Below are 20,526 nucleotides of genomic sequence, written 5' to 3'. Positions count from 1 at the left end.
CAAGGTTCTCCTGGGGCTTCTGGCCTTCCTGTGCCACAGCTCAGCACTCTCCTCCTGTCTGCCTTCCTAGGGGAGTCTGTTTTCTCCCCTGCTAAGGCATCTTTGCCCAGGGACCAGCTCAACCTACTCCCTCACCACCCTTTTCCCATGGCTGAGAGAACGTGGAAACACTCTACTCTGACTCACCACGTAAAAGGTAGGTCTCTCATGCCTCCCCCTGAAGCCCCCCAGGGGCAGAGAGCCCAGGACTGCTCAACCCAGCCTGAGTATGCTCAGTGGCCCACGCCTAAGGACACAGCAACTGTAGAGCTTCCTCTGGAGCCAGGCAGGGTGGACCTTCCACATAACACCCAGTCCTGCGATTCAGGGCGGAGGACTTGCTCCATTGTAAGTCAGAGGGACCAGAGTCTTAAGGTGGGGGGTCAGGGACCCATTTTTCTTCACAGAGCTTTCTTGGTAAGGCTCTTTTAGGGAACACGCTCAGCCCATAAGACCCACTGCCTGAGGACACCCACTGCTACCACCACCATAGTGTGGGGCCAGGACAGCCATTTTCATTCCCTATTGTCGTACCACTTGGCCATAGTTGCTTGGCCGTACTGGAACATCCCTAGTCCCAGCTAAGCCAGTTGGGTTCTGTCCCAGGAGCCTGCAATTGGGATGCGCAATTGGGTTCAGTTTGCACTGGGATGCATTGGGTTCAGTTTGGGACGGTGAGGAGCAGCCACTTTCCACCCCTCTTCAGAGAAACCAGAAATCTTGGTGGCAAGAGGGAGCCAAGAAAGGGAGTCCCAAGATTCTGAGAGACAGCAGCTGCTATGATACTCACCAACTTCCCAGGTCCCACTGCTAAGTCCTCAAGGGAGAACTGAATATATCCTCAGCCCAGCCTCAGAGGCACATGGTACTAGAGACACCTGACCTTAGCTCCTGTTTCAGGTGTCTGTTGCCGTGTAAGAAACCACTCTGAGACTTAAGTGACTTCAAACCATTTGTCACGATGCTGGGTTTTATTTTTTATAATCCACTTCTAGAATGGGGTATTTATTATAAACTCGCTCAGTAAAAGAACCAGAGTGCACTTTGTCTATGAGATTGCAAAACCCCCAGAAGCAGGAAAATCAGGCAGGCTGCGGTGGTAGATATATGGAGGGGAGACGGAGCGGCTTGGATTAGGGTGGTGGTGAGGGATGAAGGAGAGATGACTTACAATTGTCCTGGAGTCATAGCATTGGGCTAGATGTGAGGTAAAGAGAGGAATCAAAGATGAATCCCAAGTTCTTGGCTTCAGCAAATGGCGACTGGAGGTGCCATTCCTGGGATGTGGAAACCTGGGGGTGGGTGGTGGGGAGAGCATTTTGAGGGAAGAGAGCAGGAATTCTGTTTTGGACATATTAAGTTTGAGATGTTTGTTGGTATGTCCAACAGGAAACATCCATCGCTTCTCAGACTGTACTCTAGCCTCTCCACCCTGGATGGGAGGCCCCTCAAATGTAGGATTTGTCAAATCCAGGGCAGACTGTTAGCAATTTAGACACTCTAAGTACTGGAAAGATCAAGGTGCCCTATCCCATACGTAATTCAAAATAAAAACAATGTTAAACACAAAAACTCCAAAATAGCATGTTGCTGTAATTTAAAATGGCTCTGTTCTGAACTTTCTAAACGCAAAATTCTGGAAAAGTTCATTAACCATGAACTGTTCTGGCTTTGCTGGTGCCCCAAGTGCATGGGTATCCAGCCTGTTGGTTAATGTATCCCAGAGCCAGTTCTCCTGTGGCCTCAGCACAGGGCCTGGAGTGAAGTCAACGTGAGAACGTTCCACTAATGGATAAATAGGGATGTAAATTTTCCACCCTTGAAGACAAAACTGACAGCCCTCTGAGAAGGCGGTGAGACTGGGACCCGTGCTTGTCAGAAACCTGGGACACACAGCCACCCAGTCTTGGTTCCTACCGTCACTCGCTTGGTCTACCAAGGCTCTGGTTTCCTAAGACAGTTTTGGGGCTTTCCGGTGAGAACGTACCGTTATCCCCTACACCGCAGCTCCCTGCTGCCCTCTGCTGCCCAGTGGCAATAGTGTAATGAAAGGAGTAGGTGAGAGGTCACGTGAATTCAGAAATTCCAGGGTCTAGAGACTGAGGTGACCCAATGTCAGAGAGGGGGCAATGGCCTAGTGACGAGGGGATTATTTAATTCCAGGGTCTGGGAACTGCATGACCTGAGATCTGTCGACCACAAAACCTAGAGGTCGAGCAACCTCAAGACCTGGCAGCGGCGGATCCAGGGTCTGAGAGGAGCTGTGATTGAGGGCTCGCGGATCTAGGATGAAGCAGCTTCATGAATAGTGGGGTCAGAGGCTGCTGGGTGGGGCACCCTCAACCTAGAACTGCACCCGGGTTGCTCTCCCACCGCTTGGAACCGCACCAGCCTCACTTTGGTTTTCATTGGTGAGTCCTCGGAAGCGTGGACCAATTAAAACCCTCCTCGTGTCTCCAGTCCCCACCCTAGCGGTCGCTCTGGAAAGCTGGGGGAGGGTCCCTTCCACCGAGACCGAATGGTAGGCCAGGCGGAGCGCCGAGAAGACCGGCGACTGGCTGCCGCGCCGGTCCCTGTCAAAGCCGGATTGGCCGGCTGGGGAGAAGGAAGCGGCTCTAGGGCCCGAGCTGGCGGAGCCGGGCTGGGGCGATGTGGATCGCGAGCAGTGGACGAGCTGCGGAAGCGGCGCTTCTGGGGCTACTGCTGGCGTTCTTGGTGCCGGCCAGCGGTGCCGCCAAGACCGGCGCGGGGCTCGTGACCTGCGGGTCTGTCCTGAAGCTGTTCAACACGCAGCACAGGGTGCGGCTGCACTCGCACGACATCAAATACGGATCCGGTGCGCGGGGCTCAGGACTAGGGCATCGCTAGGGGGCATCGCTAGGGGGCGAGGCCTGGGGCTGGGAGTTTGAGGTCTGGGTGATCTTGGGCGTCTGCGGGCCAGGGGTCTGGAGGTTATCTGGCTGGAATTACTGGGGGACCTAGGGGGACAAGGATGGGAGGTTGAAGTGGGTACTCGGGATATCGGGGACAAGTATGGTCGTCTGGGAGATGTGGGCCAAAGAACTTGGAGTTCAGCGGGGGGCCAGGGGTGCGGGTTTGGGGGGAGTCGTTGGGGTCCCAGGGTTGAGGTTGTCCGGGGAAGTTCATGGTGTTCGAGCCGAGGCTCGCAAGTTCTCGGATTGACGGTGACCCCGGGGGTGGGGGTGGGGTGTCGCCGTCAGGCAGCGGCCAACAGTCTGTGACCGGCGTGGAGGCTTCTGACGACGCCAACAGCTACTGGAGGATCCGCGGCGGCCCCGAGGGCGGGTGCCCGCGAGGGTCTCCCGTGCGTTGCGGGCAGGCCGTGAGGCTGACGCACGTGCTCACTGGCAAGAACCTGCACACGCACCATTTCCCGTCTCCGCTGTCCAATAACCAGGTGAGCCCCCTCTCCCAGCCCCAGGAGAGGCTTCTGGCGTGTGTGAGGGGCTGGAGCAGAACCCACCCTTCTTCTCACCTACTCTGAGCCTCAGCTTCCTCTGTGAAAGAGGAATTTCAATTCAGTGTTTACTGAGGCCCCCTCTGGAGACACAGGTGACTCTCCAGGGCCCCTCTCAGGCCAGCGGAAAGGCGGACAAGAAAAAGGGATCTGAGCTTGCTGGATGGCTCCACTCCTGCGGGCGAGTTGGACCCAGGAGGGGGATCCATATGGCCTTGGCCTGGGAAACCTGCAAGGGAAGAGGAACTAAGGCTGAGTAGGAGTCCTGTAGGCCCCAGAGAGGAGGAGAGCATCTTTTCAGGCCTGGGGAAGAGCTAGTGCATGGAGTTCACTGGAACTGGATAGGGGAGGAAGGGTGGGAGGTTAGGGAAGGAGTAAGGTGGAACAGAGGGTGCTTTTGGAGGGTTGTCAGAAGAAAAAGCATGAGCTAAGTAGAGACCTTGACTGTCAGCCTGAGGGATTGGACTTTATATTGAAAGTCAGAGGGGTTAGGATGGGAAGAACATGGAGGGAGAGAGAGGAGGGGGCCTCGGCTCTGTGGGGGCCAGTGGTCACCACCCAGACAAGTGAGATAGGATTTGCATGCGTTTGAAGAGCCTCTGTTGGGGAGGCCCCACCCAGGACTGGGGCTGGGGCTTGTGTTGTCCCAGTTTGCAGCTGTGGAAGCTGAGGCTGAGAGACACAGGGAAGAACCGGAGGCCCAGTGCCCTAGGTGGGAGTGCTGCTGCCAGGTAAGTGACCACAGGGAAGTCAGTGTGCCCTCTGTCCCTTCTCCCCCCTGTATCCATAGGAGGTGAGCGCCTTTGGGGAAGATGGTGAGGGCGACGACCTCGACCTGTGGACGGTGCGCTGCTCAGGGCAGCACTGGGAGCGGGAGGCTACCGTGCGCTTCCAGCACGTGGGCACCTCTGTGTTCCTGTCCGTCACTGGTGACCAGTATGGCAACCCCATCCGTGGGCAGCATGAGGTGCACGGCATGCCCAGCGCCAACACACACAATACGTGGAAGGCCATGGAAGGTGTCTTCATCAAGCCCAGCGTGGACCCCTCTGCCGGTCATGATGAACTCTGAGTGCCGTGGCTGGGTGGATGGAGGGTGGCAGGATGGGGTGTCTGCATGGCCACTCTTGGAGACTTTGGGTTTGTAGGGGTTCTCAAGTGCCTTTGTTGATTAAAGAATGTTGGTCTGTGATTATTTTGGACTGAGCCTGGGGGCGATCAGGAGATGCTAGCTCACCCTGACCCCCAGTTCACCGTCTCCTTACTGCAGAGCTGCTATCTCCCACACAGCTGAGCAATTGAACCCATCCAAATCTTTTTTTTTTTTTTTAAGATTTTATTCATTTATTTTTGGAGAGGGGGAAAGGGAGGGAGAAAGAGAGGGAGAGAAACATCAATGTGTGGTTGCCTCTAGTGCACCCCCAACTGGGGACCTTGCCCACAACCCAGGCATGTGTCCTGACTGGGAATGGAAACCCCTTTGGCTTGCAGGCTGGCACTCAATCCACTAAGCCACACCAGCCAGGACCCAAATCTTTTTTTTTTTTTTAAGAGTTATTTACTTATTTTTAGAGAGGGGGAGGGAGGGAGAAAGAGAGGGAGAGAAACATCAATCAGTTGCCTCTCTTATGTCCCCAACTGGGGACCTGGGTTGCAACCAACACATGTGCCCTAATCAGGAATCAAACCAGCGACCTTTCGGTTTGTGGGAGGATGCCCAATCCACTGAGTCACACCAATCAGGGCTGACCAAGTCTTTCTGATGCTTTTCCATGCATCCCAACACTGCCCTGTCACCCTTAGACAGCCTGATGGTGACTGACCCTTGTTCTCTGACCCCTGAGCTTCATAAATCTTCCTGTTAAGGGCTGGGGCCAGGGCCTCAGCAGGATGAGTGGGGGTCCCACTGTTTCAGCAGGGATGAAGCACAAGCTCTTCAGACCGCTTACCCCTTGAGGTAGGCCCCCCATTCTCCTGGCTTCCCTCCCCTAGCAGTTGTGAAAGTCTTTACACTTGTTTTTGAGCAAGCACCAGGCCAGAACTGTGCCACCTGCCAGATATTAGCATCACAGGTTCCCTCCCTTAACATGCAAGTGGTACCCCATACACCCCAGTCTGCCCTGGCATGTGGCATCTCAGGGCCCAACTACAACTTTCCAAGGTCCCAAGGAGGTAATAAAACTTCAAAAGATATTGCATGGGAAGGTAACCTCAAAGAACTGCTCCCTGCAGAGATCTGAAAAGGCTTTCTAGAAGAAGAGGCATAATTTAGTCAGGCAAAGCATTAACTTAAAGGCAGGTACAATAGGAGGGTGCTATCGAAGGCAACAGTTAGTTCTGCTGAGTGTGGTGACCTCTAGAGGCTGTGGAAGAGATAACAGGCTTCTTGGATTTTCTAAAGACCCAGGTGGGGCTGTATAGGAGGGTAGGGGCTTAAGGTCGCTGGTAGGGGAAGAGAGTGCCATTTTCCTGAATGAGAGTAAAAGAGTCCCAGAAGAGGGGGGTAGCAACTGGTTGGAAGGAGGCTTGGAGGAGTGTGGGCAGAGCACCTTACATCTGAGAAATCAATTGACCTTATAGGGGTAGGAGAAAAGCTGTAGAAAAGCTCTAGAGGCCTGAGGGGAGGAGGGTCCTATGTAGGTGCACTGCACCCTGCCTTCTCCCCCATTAGCTCCCGCTCTGCTCAAACAGACCTCTTCCTGATCTCTCCACTGCCGAACCTCTTGGGCCTTGTGTACAAGTCCACATTCCTCTCCCATCGATCACCTGACCTGAGGCAGGAATGGAGTACAGAATGTTGGGAGGTGATCCCAGAAAACACTGGGGTAGAGGAGTGGGGCTGTGAGAGGGGAAGGGAAGGCAGCCGGTGAGGGTCGTATTGTTGAGCAAGTAACCCCTGTGGGAATGGGGAGTTCTGGGACCCAGTAATAGAACAAGCACCTAAGTATTCCCAACCAAGGGGCAGGGAGAGGGTGTTATCCAGCCAAAGCATCTGCCCTCATTGGCTGAGAGCTGATTGGTGGGTGGGGGAATTATTCTGTAGCACTTCCCACTTCCCCTGGACATTGGAAGTGTACGTGAGGGCTTTATTTTGACTAGAATAAAGCAAGTCCTCAGGAAGAGCTGCAGGTGCTGGCAGGGAGCATCCTTTCAGCAGTGTTGATTGCCAAGGGGCTGTGGGTGGGACACCAATCATGTGGACCCCACTGCCCATCCAAGGGGGGACACTCTGATCCATCCCTGGCCCCTCCTGGCTGTAAGAGTCCCCTCTGCCTCTGCCTATTACCTCCTTACCACCGTAAGTGCAGAGTGTTAATGAAGAGCAGAATCAAACAGTGCACACACGTATTATTAGAGTAGCCCTTGGGAGACCAAGGTGGGAGCAGGTAAGATGGCTCCGGGCAGAATTCAGGACAGGACCAAAAATTAAAACCGCAGCAGCAACAGAGCTCTCATTTATTGAACACGAAGTGCCTGATGCTGGGCCAACGATTTACACAGCCTCTCATTTGCTCCTGGCAGTAACCCTGTAAAGTAGGTCCAGTCATCGTCTTAATTTTGCAGAGGAGGCAACCCTGGTTCGTAAAGATTCAAACCTAGCTCTGCCTGCCTCAAAAACATTTGCTCTCAGCCATCGGGTTGAGAGAATAAAACAGGAGGGGCCCTAAGCACCCCACTCCCGGCCCCCCAACACACACATACACACACTGCAGCTATGTGAGGGCCAGTCGGTGTATATCTTTCCAGGTCATCAGCCGAGGGTAGCGCTTAATGAATGCAATCACGCAGGGGTCCAAGCCGACACTCCGTTCCCGGTACCTCTCTCAGATCCACAGGGCTCCACGGGCTCCGGGACTCGGTCCCCACAGCCGACGCCTACCCAGGTGGCTTCCAGCAAATTCCACTTGGGTCGAAGCGGTCGATGCGAGGGGGTGGTGGGTGGGTGGCGGTGAGGGCTACTGCAGGCAGAAAGCCCGCCGCAGGTGAATATCGCGTCTGGGAGGTACAGGGAGAAACATCAGCAAGGAAAACGAAGCAGACCTGCAGCTCTGCTCCACCGCGGGCTGTACCGCGTGGGTTCGGGCATTTTCCAAAGGTCTCAACCCCATCCTCCGTGGGCTCAGCCGCGCGGCTGGGGCCCCCCACCGGACTTCCAAGTGCTCTCGTCCTCGCAGCTAGAAAACTCCCCGACACCGGAGCAGAGAAAAGGCGGCAAAGTTTCTTTTGATAAGTTATGAATGGGGAGAAAGTGTTTGTAGAACTCATTGTTAAAACCACCGAGCCCTAGACTGGGCCGCAGCACCACCAATCCCAGCCCGGAGGCTATTTTGAAATCGCTCCGGTCTTAGCCAATAGCTGTGAAGGAGGCAAAGCACCGCGCCGGTGCCGGCCAATGAACGCGGCGTTATGCTAAGGTACTGGGGGTCCGGCCCCGCCGACTGTCAGCGGGTTAAAGATGGAGCCGGCGGGCAAGAGGACGCCACGAGGTGCGGGGTCGTCCTGGTGGAGACTACGGAGGCGAACGACTACCGGGACCTCTCTCCCGCTAACCTCCCGCGTCATGCATGGGCCAGAGTAGGAAGGGGTGTCCCGTCGCGTGAGTAGAAGGGTCGTACGTCGCCCGGAGCTGGCAGGGCGGCACTAACTGGCAGGTCTGTGTGGAGGGGCTCAGCCCGGACCCCAGACACCCTCTCCAGGCAGGGGACTCCAGAAGGGCGGGACTCCCCACCCCCACCCCACCCCGTTCCTCTGCCGCGCTCTGGGCCTCCGGATAGCAAATCTGTTAGGACAGAACGCGGAGTCCAAGTTGGGGGCCAGGGGCCAGGGATGGGGGCCTGGGCCGGCAGAAGAGCGTCGTCCCCAAGTGGAGCCAGCCTTCTCCCGGGAGCCGCGGGGCCAGGTCAGGGCATAGGATTATTGGGTTGTATCCACCCCCGCTTCAGGCGCGAGTGGGCGTCGGACTGCGGTGGAGCTCGGGCCCCTCTCCTTTGTGTTGTGCGCCCCTTCCTCCCCTTCGCTCCCCGCTCCTGGATTGGAGCTACCCCTCAGTTTGGGGTCTCTCGTTCACCTCTGGCTGGAGCGGGCTGAGTTAGGTCTGGGTGCCCTGGGGTCCTGAGGGCCCTGAGGACCCTGAGCACTGCAGCCTCGGTGAAATCACCCCTTCCGGCCCCGATGGGCCTCTAGCCCCATCCACCCACACTTGAGCTCCCCACGCTATGTGTATTGCTGTGGGGGGTCCCCCCCTGCTGGCCGCAGGTGCTCTGACGAGGTTGCACTACTGTGCTCTGAGAAGCAGTGCAATGATATTGTCAAAGCATCTGGGACCAACCTTGGGGACCCCCCTCCCCCACACTTCCATCTCCTCCTCCCCAGGCGGAGCCCCTGGGGCCTGCAGGTTCTCCCCTCCCCCCTGCCCTGCTGGCTCCCTTCTCCATGGAAACTTGAGATCCTGGCCAGGCCTGGGCCTCTGGGGTCAGAGGGCACCCTTCCCCCAGGCAGAAGCCCCGCCCCATTGGGCCTGCATTCCTGGTCTGAGATCCCCACCCACCGACCACCGGGACGGAGGCACTGGCAGGCCTGCCTGACACTCTTTCCCTGTTGCACTACTGTGGGCTGCTGGGAAGCAGTGCAATGATGAAAGGGCATCAGTCAGGTCCAGCCCACCACACGCCACACGCCACACCGCACCAGGGTGAGGGGGTTTTGCTGCCTCACTCCGCCTTCCAGCAGTTGGGTACAGGGGCAGAGCTGGGCTGGACTCTATCAGAGGATTGGGTGAGTGCAGAGCTGGGGGATTGCCCCTTACACTCTCCACCTGGGTCATGGCTGGACAGGCACAGGGTCAGAGGCCCTGGATTCAGAAAAGCTCTGTTTTGAAGAGGATCTTTCATACCAGCACCCTGGGTAAGACTGGAAACTCCAGGTTTGGTCAGGGTCTTGTGGAGAAATATGGGCCCACTGCTCTGCATGGAGGGTCTGTCTGAGGCAGGCTCAGACCCAGCTCACCCTTGACCACGTGGAGGTGAAATGGACCAAGCCCTCCAGAGCCTGAAGAGAATGTTTTCCTGTGTTCTCAGCAGGAGCAGCGCTATTTGGAGTGGGCAGGTGGCCTTGGGATATGAAGCCTGCAGGTGATACCCACCAACTGCACCATCTTGTTCTCTTACAGGGAGATACGCTGCCCTGAGCCTGCAGGGGGGACTATGAGGTGTCTGGCATGTCCACCCTCTCAGCCGGAATTGGGGGGATTGGTGCTGAGCTGCCAAGGAGCCTGGCCCCTGGCTCCAGGTCCACCATCAGGACCTGACGCAATGCACAAGGTTTTTACGTGGCCAATGACAGTCATTCAATCCTGTCTCCTTGAGAGGAAGCCCAGGTTCTAGTTGGGCATTTGGCTATACCCCTCAACCCTGGCTGATACCAGTTGCACCTCCACCCTGGAGGTAGAAGCCCTGGTGTCCATGCGGAGGATGAGGGGCAATGGCACATGCTTCCATGCCTCCCAGGCCTCATCTCTTGGGGTTCCTCCATCCCGAGGCCACCTGGCCTCGGCCGCCTGTCCACCGAGGGGCTACGGCCGGAGGTGGCCACCCTTACTCCTATGCAGATTCTGTACCCATCGGCAGGAGCCCTTGATGGTGGACTCCGGGGTCTGCATAAATGTTGCCTTCCAGCGGAAGCCTTATCTGGTTTCAACAGCATCCAATGTCCTTCCAGCAGAGCCTGTTAGATGGAAATATCCTCCCCATGGCTGAAGTCCTCATTAGATTGGGAACCCCTGAGGGCAGGGACCGTGTATTTATTTTGTTTTTAATCTCTTGGCAGTGCCCAGCCCAGAGAGTGCCCCGTACACCTTTTAAAAATACAAATAAACATATAGAGTGTGAAGTGATATTAGCAGAACATGGTCAGAAGGTTAATCAGTGGTCTGCTTGACCCCTCAGAGGATGCTTGTCCTGTTTATAAAAAGGCACATGTTATATATTTTATTTTTTTAAAATATGTTATTTATTTAATTTTAGAGAGAGGGTAAGGGAGGGAGAAAGAGAGGGAGAGAAACATTGACATGTGAGAGAAACATTGATCGGTTGCCTACCACGTGCCCCTAACCCAGGGACCTGGCCTGCAACCCAGGTGTGTGCCCTGACAGGGAATCATGCCGGCTCTCAATTCACTGAGCCACACCAGCCAAGGCAACGCACACTATATATTTGAAAGTAAAGTCTCATTTTGTAAGTCACAGGGGTCGGGAAGCAGAATGGATCTTTGATCCGAGGTGTATCTGCCTGCACCCCTCGGCAAATACACAGGCCAGATCTCCCTCCTTGGTTGTCTCTAAAGCAGGAGAAAGTGAGTCTTGCCGCCCGTGAGGAGAGCTGAGGCTTAGAGGGCTGGGGGTTTGGCGGTAGGAGGTGAAAAATCTCATTAGATTCTCTGGTGTGCTGGATGGTTTTCAGGGCTGATTTGGGGGCGGGGGTAGGAGGGAGATGTGCAGAGGAGACAGGGAGGCAACAGACCAGGGTGCACACCCCATGTTCGTGGCTGGGGTGGATGGTGGTGTCAGCCACTGACTAAGTAGGAGAGGGGGAAAAATAGGGTGTGCCGATCTGGACGTGTTCAGCATGAGGTGCCGAAGAAACGCCCCCAGCAGACGCTGGACATGGGTCTGGAGCCCAAGGAAGGCCTGAGTCTGAGACGCAGGTTAGGGCTGCTAAGTCGGTTCTGGGTTAGGACCAAGAAGTGAATGAGATCGTCCAGGTGGTACGGTGGAGGCAGGACCTTCTGCAATGCATGCGTTGCAGCTTGAAATGCCGGAGAAGGAACAGTGAGTATACAGCAAAGAAGTGGTTATGAAGGGGTGTGAATATCAAAACAGCACCAGACATGAGACCTCGGCTGAGTTTGACTAAGAAAGTATTCAGAGTCAAGACTCGAAAACGAGCAAAAGTTTATTTAGAAAGTCACAGGGGTAGAAGAAGTGAGCCAGCTGAGCTGTGTGGGCTCAGGAAGCAAGTTACAGAGGCAAACAAAGGGCCCTCGGAGGTTAGGAAAAAGGCAGGCAAAGAAAACGCGCCCAGTGGTAGGAGAGAGGAGAAGACACTGGCATGCTCTAGAGAGTGTGAGCACACTGGGTCCTTAGTGTAAGACCTTTTATCTGGAGGTCTGGGGCAGGTCTCAACAGAATATTTATGAGCTTTCCAGGTGTGTCTCCTCGGCGCCAAGGCCTCCAATGACTGGTCACCGAGTTGTGCTGACTTTCTGTTCCTGGAGCTGAAACGCAACTGAGGCCTGGACATTGTCTCCAGTTTGATTGAAACTGTCTGTGGTCAACAGATCCAAGTTTATTCATCGGGTTATTTGATGCGGGCTCGATGCTTAGAGGAGTAGTCGTGCAAGGGCTTGCATGGGAGTCGAACGAGGCCATTCTCCAACCCCCTTGTCCCTCTTCGAAGGGAGTCTACCACATGACTTGCAACATGCCAGGGGAGGGTCCCAGCTGCAGGGCCAGTGATGTTCTGGGAGAGGAAAGGCCACTCCGGGGGGAGGGGGGCAAGGTCCCACCCACAAATGTCCATTGCTAGGCATCCAGGACTTTCCTTCCTGGTGACCTTATGTACCTGGCTTACCATTCCTACTCTGCTCGCGTCTGCATAACTGCCTTCTATGTCAGGGGGAGAGAGGACAAGCCTGGGAAGCGTGGTTTTGATGCCAGAGAGTAAGAGGATGTTATGCAAAGAGCGGAGGTCTGAGAAAACCTTGCCCAATTCCAAAGAAATAAACAGAGGAAGCCAAAACACGTGGCTGTGAAAGACTCGGATTTGTCCTTACTGCGCACCAGGGCGGGGGGGGGGGGGGGGGGGGTTCCTAAGTACAGAAAACAAAGCAAACGGCACGCGGCGGGGTGGGGGGGAACGGGCTCCGAGGGCACAAGCCGTGTGAGATCTAAACGCTAGCTGTCCTCTGCAGTCGTTTCCAGCTCTGGCTCACCTCGAGTAGCTGCTTCTCTTTGGCGCTTTCTTGACCGAGGAGCTGGCCCGGCCCCCCAGGTCTCACAGTGCTGCCTTACAGATCCTTCATCGTATTCCCACAGGACGGGAAGGCGAGTCGGGGCTTGGGAATGGGCTCCTGCTCTCGCACACCACACAGGAAGAAGGCAAAAAGTCCCGGGCTGGAAAAGGTGGGCAGAGTAAAGTCCTTTGGCCGTTGTCTGGGAGAGAAGCAGGGCTCTGGCTGGAAGGCTGGGGGGCTACAGGCCATGAGGAGCTGGGGTACAGCTGGAATGGGGAGGGGCTGGAGGAAGCTGGGAGGTTCCGGCGCTGGCCGTGTTCTTGGGGTGGCCCTGGGCTGGGCCCGGATCAAAGCCCTGCCGCACTCTGTCGGGATCTGGCCCAGCGCGGCGGCCAGTGGCATCCGCCCTCCCCATCCAGGGCAAGAGAGCGTCCCCCCAGAGCCAGGGGCATTGTCACGTGCGGCCGGCTCTCCGGATTGGCTCGTCCGAGGAAGGGGGGCGGTGGCGTGGCGGCTGCAGGGAACAAACGCCCACCGCCCGAGACCAGCACGCAGGCCTTCCGAGGGGTCCCAATCCCCACAGCCGCTCCGCCCCGCAGCCACACCTGCATGGAGGTCCTGGACGAGTTCGACCGCGAGTTCCCTCAGAGCGTGACCTTCTGCCAGCTCATCTCCGAGGAGGACTTCGAGAGGCAGGCGACGACTTACACGGAGCGCGCACTGCGCCGCCTCTTCCGCAGCCTCGACCGCAACCCAGCGCTGGCGGAGAGGGTGGTGCGCAAGAGCAAGCAGACGGAGTGCGAGCAGCGCGGGCTTCTCTCCTTCCTCTGGGTGCGGGGCGCGGGAGCTGCTGGGGACCGGGTGGGGATCGCAGGGGCCTTTGCCGGCCCTCTAGCGCGGGGCTTGGGGATGGGGGAGGAGGGACTAGCTGGAGTTGCTGGGCTGGGCTGGGCCTTCCAGAAGCCTGAAGCGACCCAGCTTGGGGAGTGCAGTGCTGAGGGGGCTCACCGTCCAGCTCCCCGCTGACCCACCTGTTGTCGCAGGCCAAGTTCTTCTGTGCAGTCCAGGGGGAGCTGAACTGTTGCAACAGCATGGGCGCCCAAGAGATGCACCAGCGCCTGCAGCACCTGAAGAGGAGCATCCACCGCGTGCACCTCTACTCCCAGGGTGAGGCTCAACCTCTGCCTGGCCCAAGTGACCCAGCACACCCGACCCGGGACCGCATGTCCTGAAATCTTCATTATGAAAATGAACATGCACAACACTAGAGGCTACAGTGAGTGCTCACGTAGCCTGGGCAACTACCTCCATCCTGCCCTGCTTGCTGCTCTCTCTAGACCCCCCTGTGCTTTTTCTGGAGCACTTTAGGGAAACCTCAGACATCAGTGTCTTCCTGAACACTTTCAAAAGCTTCTTAATAATAATAATAATAATAATATAAAAAACAGTTTCTGACATAATCACAGTGTTAAACCTGACGTAATTGACACTAGTTCCCTAACATTTGCTGATACTTAGGCCATAATCAGACTTCCCAGAAGGTCCACAAACGTCTTTCTACCCTTGACCTGTCACGTCAGGGCCCAAGAAGGTGCCTTTTCACTAGGTGACCGTGTAATTTGTGTCCACATTGGGGCACTTGTGAGGGTGACATGAAAGGGGGCCATATTGTGACCACACAGGGATGGCAAATGAGGACATGTGGCCACTCTGCTGCTGGAGTCCCCTTTGAGGTGGGAACTCTTACTTCTTCCCACCCCCACCCCGGCTATGGACTTGAAGAACGATATGGTCCTTCGGGGAATCCCACTGTTCGGACTTGTATCTGTTGTTTTGGTCACTGGTGTGGTCTGTCTCCCTCTGCCTCTGTTTCTTGGACAGTTGCTCTAACACCTCGATTAGATTTGGGTTCAGTTTGTTTGATGTGTTTGTGTCCAGTGGGGGACTATGCTGGTCGGGCGGCCTGGATCTTGTTGGGAGGCCCAGCTCCCCTGGGTGTCACTTCCCATAATGCTGAGTGTGAGTGGCCCGAGTCACCATTTCATCTGGCAGCAGGATGCCCAGCACCTGTACCTTTTACCGCAGCCTCCTGAGGTAGCATTGATGTTATTTATCCTTGTTTTGCAGAAGAGGAAGCAGGCCCAGGGGGTCTTGGTCACACAGTAAGTCATGGGGCCCAGAGCTGAGCTCAGGTCTGGGTTGCTCAGGGGTGCAGGCTCAACCTCCAGGACAGTGCTCCCTGGCATCGGTTATCGTCATTCCAGATGAGCTGTCCTGATAGGCTGTATGAGGAGCTTGTTAACACCCTCTTCACCTTCAATTTTGAACAGTAAAAATAGGAAGATCTAACATGGAGAGAGGAGAGGGGACAGGTCCCAGGGTCCTTTCCCTCAAAATTCCCTCCTTGAGGGGAGGTGCAAGCCCACCTCCATGTGGGTTTTCTCATAGAAGGGCCCTTTGCACAACCCTAGGACAGCCCCGGGGCTGGTAATAGTCAGCGGACTCACTGTCCAGGGCCTGGATACCCAAGAGTGCTGGCAGATTCAAGAGATTTCCCTGATGCCTTGCGGCAGAGGCAGCAGACCGGCCTGCCCAGGCCAAGCCCAGCCCTCCGTAGCAGTGACACTCAATCACTTCCCATGGAATTCTGCCCTTGAAATCGGACAGCCTGGTTGTGGGTCCTGCCTATGCCTGTACAGTCGGAGTTTCCGGTTCTGCTTGTAGAGACAAAAGTGCCCTTCCCACGTGGGGCAGTTGCGGGGTCAGTGAGGTGGTGTGTGCCTGTCAACAGTGGTTCTAGGCATTGCTATGTTCACTAATGGGGACAATTTTGTAAAATAAAAATTGTATTTATTTATTTTTAGAGAGAGGGGAAGGGAGGGAGAAAAGAGAGGTGGAGAAACATCGATCTGTTGCTTCTTGCACACACCCCAACTAGGGACCGAAGCCACAGCTCAAGCACAAAGAGGGGACTGCCTCCCCTCTTTGTTGGGAAGACCGACTACCCCACACTATCATGTTTGGCTCCCACTCTACCCTGTTCTGGCTGAAGGGCAGGCACTCACTTCCACCTTTTGTCACAGATGCCAAGAAGAAGAGAAGGAAGCCTAAAATGAAGAAACCGGAACCCGTCCTCTTGCGGGACCAGTCAGCCTCCCCATGCCTGCCACCAACACTGCTGCCACCTCCGCCCTTGCCACCACCTGCCGCCACCACAGCCTCTGCGGCGGCCCCATCACCCCCTGTCTACGCTATGCCAAGGGTCTTTGGCCCCTTTCCTCCACTGCCTAGCAAGTCGGTCAGTGGGTGCATCTCCCCTCCATACAGCCCAGGGAGGGGCAGCCTCTGGCACCCTGCTGGGAACCAACAACTTTCCTGGGCCGCAGCAGTGACTCTCAGAACATTGTTTTTAAGCAGCAGAGCCCTTTTTAAGACTGCGGGCAAAGTCTTGAGTGGAACAGCAATGGATAAAGTGATGAAAGGGGGGCTGCTCTGATTGAAGTGTCGGGGAGGGGGCAAAGGCATAGAGCTCTACCTGCTTGGCCTCAGTCGAGCAAGGCACCAGCAGCATCCTGGGGCCTCCAAAGGACAGGTGGAGAACCACAGGCCCCCTTGCTGAGTCTCTCCCTGAGGGTGTCATTCTCCTGTAGTGTTCTTCCTAACCTCCTGCCCTTCCTGACTCCCACTGATCCTACAGGCTCACTCCAGCCAGTCTCCCATCCCCCAGGCTGAGTTAGGAACTTCTCATTTGGCTTCCAGCCCCCACCCTGTCCCCTATCTCCCTAATACCAAGCTCAAGATGGGCACAGAGGATGAGCCTGATATATTTGCTGAGTGAAAGTCATATCGTTCTCATAGTCCTTGTATCATGATTTAATTTTTCACGGTGAGGCCCCCAAACTTGTCCTGAGGTGACGTTTGTTTCCTGCAGATGGAGAAAATGGAAGTTTCCAGTTCTGAGGTGAAAATAAACTGGACTGGCCTGTCATCAAATCGAAAGAGGTAAAAGGAATTTATCTGGGTGTGAGGCAAGTGAAAAGGGAGCCTTTTGGGGAGCATGCTTGGTGCTCAAATCAGCGGCTATTTCCTCCCCATCTCTTAATTAATCCTCACCACAGTCCCGAGTGGTTGATCTCATTGTCCAGGGCAGGAGGCTCAAAGGTCTGTGTCCCCATGTCAGAGTGGGACTCACCGAGACTGGGGAGGCCCCCGGAGCTGACGATCCCCCTCTGCCCTGTCTTGCAGCCACATGGTTGATCTGACCCCCTTGGTCCTCAACCCTGGAGGCTTCCAGTTCTCATACGTGCCTGGAAACAGTGCCCACACACTCCATCACCCTGGCTTCCCCTGGTAAGTGTGCTTCCAAGCCTCCCCGGGGCCCAGCCCAGGCTTCGCCTCTGGCCAGCACTGTGGTGGTGTGGCCAAGGGCTGGACAAGTGTGCTTTCTGCTGGTGCCTTCCACTTCCAGGAAGGACCCTTGTGTAGTCAGGAGGGCTGGAAAAGTCACTCCCTAGTGTGTGTTAGGGGTTGTCTTTTTTTATTTTTGAGTTGTAAGACATTGATACATTGTAGACACAAGACCTTTGTATGATTTGCCAATATTTCCTCCCATTCTGTGGGTTGTTTTCCACTTTCTTGATGGTATCCTTTTAAGTACAAAAGTGTAAGGCTTAGTTCTTCTGAAAAGCAATCTGTTGCCCTGACTGGTGTGTCTCAGTTGGTTGTTCCGCAAAGCGAAAGGTTGCTGCTTTGATTCCCAGTAAGGGAACCTGCCTGGGTGGCAGGTTGCAGCTTCCGTGCTGGTTGAGGCATGTAGGAGAGGCAGCCAATCAACGTTTCTCTTTCTCTCTTCCTCCCTCCTCCTGTCTCTAAAAATTAAAAAAAAAAAAAAGCAATCTGTTAAAATATATCAGAAGCCATAGAAGTTCTCAAATTCTTTGATCTAGTCTTTTCAATCCCGGAAAATGACCCCAAGGAGATGAGTAGAGGGGGAACGTGATTGTGTATAAAAATGTTTACAGCAGCATCAGTTTGATTGTGTAGATCATGAGTTACATCTAAGTGGAAGCGTAATGGGCCATCCAGTCAGATCAGAAGGAGGTGGGGGGAGGAGGCAGGAAGGCACTGGCTGCTGGGTCACAGAGGAGGGGCGGTCAGCAAACACCATTGTCATGTTGTTACAAAGCAAAGTGAAAAAGGAAAGCATTGCTGAGCGCCATCAGGTCCTCACAGAATAGCGGAGCCGCACAGCAGGGCTGGGTCATCCACAGGGCATTCTGTCCAGGTATCTTCTAGCTTTCTCTAGGCATAGTTTTAAAAGGCTGTGGTTCAATTAGACAGTGCCTTTTAATTTATCCTGCCTTTTTCTCGTCACACGGAGGCCCTGGTGAGTTCTTCACAGCCTTTTGAACTCAGGCTTCACTGGTTGTGTAGTGAGCACGCAGTGCACGTAGGGCCGTCACTTAGGGAGATGTGGAAGGTGCTTCCAGTGTTTCCTAGGTTACTGCTGGGATGGACCCCTTTAGGTGCTAGCTGTTCCCGAGTTTCAGAGTAAGTTTCTGAAATAGAATTGCAAGAGAAAGGGTATGAAAAGGGTACCTTTTTTCAGATTCTAAAACCATATGTAAAAGAATATGGCAAATAGACAATTTGAACACTGCACAAAAAAAGACACCAATCACTCTGACGCCCACCACCAGAAATAACTGCTGTTACCATACATTCGTCCTTTGGTGTAGGCCTTTTCCGGTGGATACACGCGTTTGTATACATGCAGTAACTTGTTACATAATTGGGAACATCCTGCCTGGAAGTTTTGTAGCCAGCTCTCGAATATGTTTCCTCTCATATCATTAAAAATACCTTGAAATTCACCAATAATAATAGATGCAAAATAGTCCATTGTATGGATGAAACATCATTTACTCAATCATTTTTTAAAAGATGTTATTTATTTATTTTCAGAGAGATGGGAAGGGAGGGAGAGAAACATTGACGTGTGAGAGATACACCAACTGGTTGCCTCTCACACCCCCCCAACCAGGGACCTGGCCTGCAACCCAGGCATGTGCTCTGCCTGGGAGTCGAACTGGCAACCCTTTGGGTCACAGGCCAGCGCTCAATCCACTGAGCCACACCAGCCAGGGATGCTCAACCATACTTGTTTGTTGAAATATTTCACTAATGGGGACAATTTTGTAAAATAAAAATTGTATTTATTTATTTTTAGAGAGAGGGGAAGGGAGGGAGAAAAGAGAGGTGGAGAAACATCGATCTGTTGCTTCTTGCACACACCCCAACTAGGGACCGAAGCCACAGCTCAAGCACATGTTCTGACCGAGAATTGAACTGGCGACCTTTCACTTTGCAGGACAAAGCCCAGCCAACTGAGCCACACCGGTCAGGGCAACGGGACCAATTTTCAGGCTCCCGTTACATATTGATTTCTGAGTGAGCGGTGCTCTCAGGATGCCATCACCAAAGATGGGTTATTGTAAACTAGTTTTTAAAAACTGACAAGAGCAGAACACATTCCATGGGGAAAACTTCGCAGTACAGGAAAGCGTGCGTAAAGAGTCCCACCGCCAAGAGTTTCGTGTGGACTCTTCCAACACGCACACGCACATGTTAACTTTCTAACCAAAGCAGGATCATATTGCATGTACCTCTCAGCAACTTGCTTTTTTGCATGACTGTATCATTGGGGTGTCTTTACTTGTTGGGGTATACAGACCTCCCTCATTCCTTAAACAGCTCTAGAATAGTCCACTGCATGGCTACACTTCGGTTCCTGATAGACGTTTAGATGTTTCCAGGTTTTCACAATCACAACATTGCTACAGTGAGCATTTCCAACAAACCTCCTTGGGGGAGATTTCTGGGAATATAAATGCATCTGGAGCCATCCCACAGCCCCGGGGCGGGCTTGTCATGAGTATCTCGGAGGGCCCTGTGTGCTGGTGTCTGACTTCATGGACATGTCTTGGCTGTCTTCTGCACAGGACCTCCTCCTGTAGCGACCCCCCCAACACCGAGGAGACACCAGCCCCTCCTGTGAAGGCCTCCATTTTCACTCCACCTGTCCTGCTCAAGTTCCAGCCTGTGTCCAGACGTAAAGATGACTCAGAGAATGACCGTGGCAGTGCAGAGTCTGTGCCCCCAAAGAAGGGCCCATAACCTCTTCCGTACACACCATTGCGGAGGCGTGAATAAAGTTCTCTTAGAGGTGCCTTTCTCCTTCTGGGGTCCCTAGGGCTGTGCAATCCCATGGGCTCCCTGTAGCCCGAAGAGGTTGTCAGTCTAGGGCCATCCTGAGGCCCTGAGGCCTGAGCTTGCATATAGCAGGAGGTTAGGTCAGGGCTACTGTGAAGTCCCCTTACTTGCAATCTAACACGGGGATCCAGCCCTGCGCACTTTGAAAGAGAAATGAGTGAGGAGACAGTGCCGCCCTTTCCTTCAGGGACTGTGTTTCCCCTACATGACCCCACTGAGCTGTAAGTGTACCTTTTTTTTCTACACCCGGCCCCTAAACGCAAGACTCATCTGGGTGCAAGTTTACAAACAGTGATCTGTTCCCTCCTTAGAGGAAAATGAGCTGGTGTGTCAGTTTTCAACTTGGCACTTCCCTAAGGAATTTCAAAGATAGTGACTCAAGTTGTTGCCTCACACACTGACCTTAGAATCAAACCTGCGTGTGAGATGTGAGTCCTCAGAAAATACTTGATGACTGCTGGACATTAGCAGACATTCACTGAGCCACTGCGTATGCCCCACGATTTACTCGGGACTGGAGATAGTAAACCAAGCCGTGGGGCCCCTTCCCTTAAGGACCTCACATCCCATCCTCGTGTGTGTGTGTGTGTGTGTGTGTGTGTGGGGGGGTAAACCAGTATATAGCTCAAATTAATATAGGATTACAAGATGTGAAAAGCCTTACGGAGCTGAAATGGGGATGTACAGGGTGGATGGGTGGTCAGGGAAAGTGTCTCAGAGGAGATGAC

The 20,526-nt window shown here is 54.4% G+C and overlaps 2 protein-coding genes across 2 annotated transcripts; both read left to right on the top strand.

Annotated features, from left to right (window-relative positions):
- The first annotated feature begins 2,617 nt into the window (after positions 1-2,617).
- On the top strand, positions 2,618-4,709 carry SDF2L1 (stromal cell derived factor 2 like 1). Its single transcript, XM_024557349.4, has 3 exons — positions 2,618-2,875; positions 3,261-3,457; positions 4,308-4,709. The coding sequence occupies exons 1-3, from the start codon at positions 2,689-2,691 to the stop codon at positions 4,587-4,589; spliced, it is 666 nt and encodes a 221-aa protein (XP_024413117.1). The 5' UTR covers positions 2,618-2,688; the 3' UTR covers positions 4,590-4,709.
- Positions 4,710-12,489: 7,780 nt separating this feature from the next.
- LOC123479424 (uncharacterized) lies at positions 12,490-19,702 on the top strand. Its single transcript, XM_053928174.1, has 7 exons — positions 12,490-12,695; positions 12,946-13,357; positions 13,570-13,693; positions 15,610-15,824; positions 16,458-16,528; positions 16,772-16,876; positions 19,528-19,702. The coding sequence occupies exons 2-7, from the start codon at positions 13,136-13,138 to the stop codon at positions 19,700-19,702; spliced, it is 912 nt and encodes a 303-aa protein (XP_053784149.1). The 5' UTR covers positions 12,490-12,695; positions 12,946-13,135.
- Positions 19,703-20,526: the final 824 nt, after the last annotated feature.

The sequence above is a fragment of the Desmodus rotundus genome, chromosome 7, assembly GCF_022682495.2.
Source record: "Desmodus rotundus isolate HL8 chromosome 7, HLdesRot8A.1, whole genome shotgun sequence".
Lineage (NCBI taxonomy): Eukaryota > Metazoa > Chordata > Mammalia > Chiroptera > Phyllostomidae > Desmodus > Desmodus rotundus.
The sequence above is the reverse complement of the archived record's forward strand: the minus strand, read 5'-3'. Positions and strand labels throughout refer to the sequence as shown.

Coding starts and splice junctions, on each gene's coding strand:
- SDF2L1 (XM_024557349.4), top strand. CDS start 2,689: ATGTGGATCGCGAGCAGTGGACGAGCTGCGGAAGCGGCGCTTCTGGGG. Junction 2,876..3,260: donor CGACATCAAATACGGATCCG/GTGCGCGGGGCT, acceptor TGTCGCCGTCAG/GCAGCGGCCAACAGTCTGTG. Junction 3,458..4,307: donor CTCCGCTGTCCAATAACCAG/GTGAGCCCCCTC, acceptor CTGTATCCATAG/GAGGTGAGCGCCTTTGGGGA.
- LOC123479424 (XM_053928174.1), top strand. CDS start 13,136: ATGGAGGTCCTGGACGAGTTCGACCGCGAGTTCCCTCAGAGCGTGACC. Junction 13,694..15,609: donor CGTGCACCTCTACTCCCAGG/GTGAGGCTCAAC, acceptor CTTTTGTCACAG/ATGCCAAGAAGAAGAGAAGG. Junction 16,877..19,527: donor CATCACCCTGGCTTCCCCTG/GTAAGTGTGCTT, acceptor TCTTCTGCACAG/GACCTCCTCCTGTAGCGACC.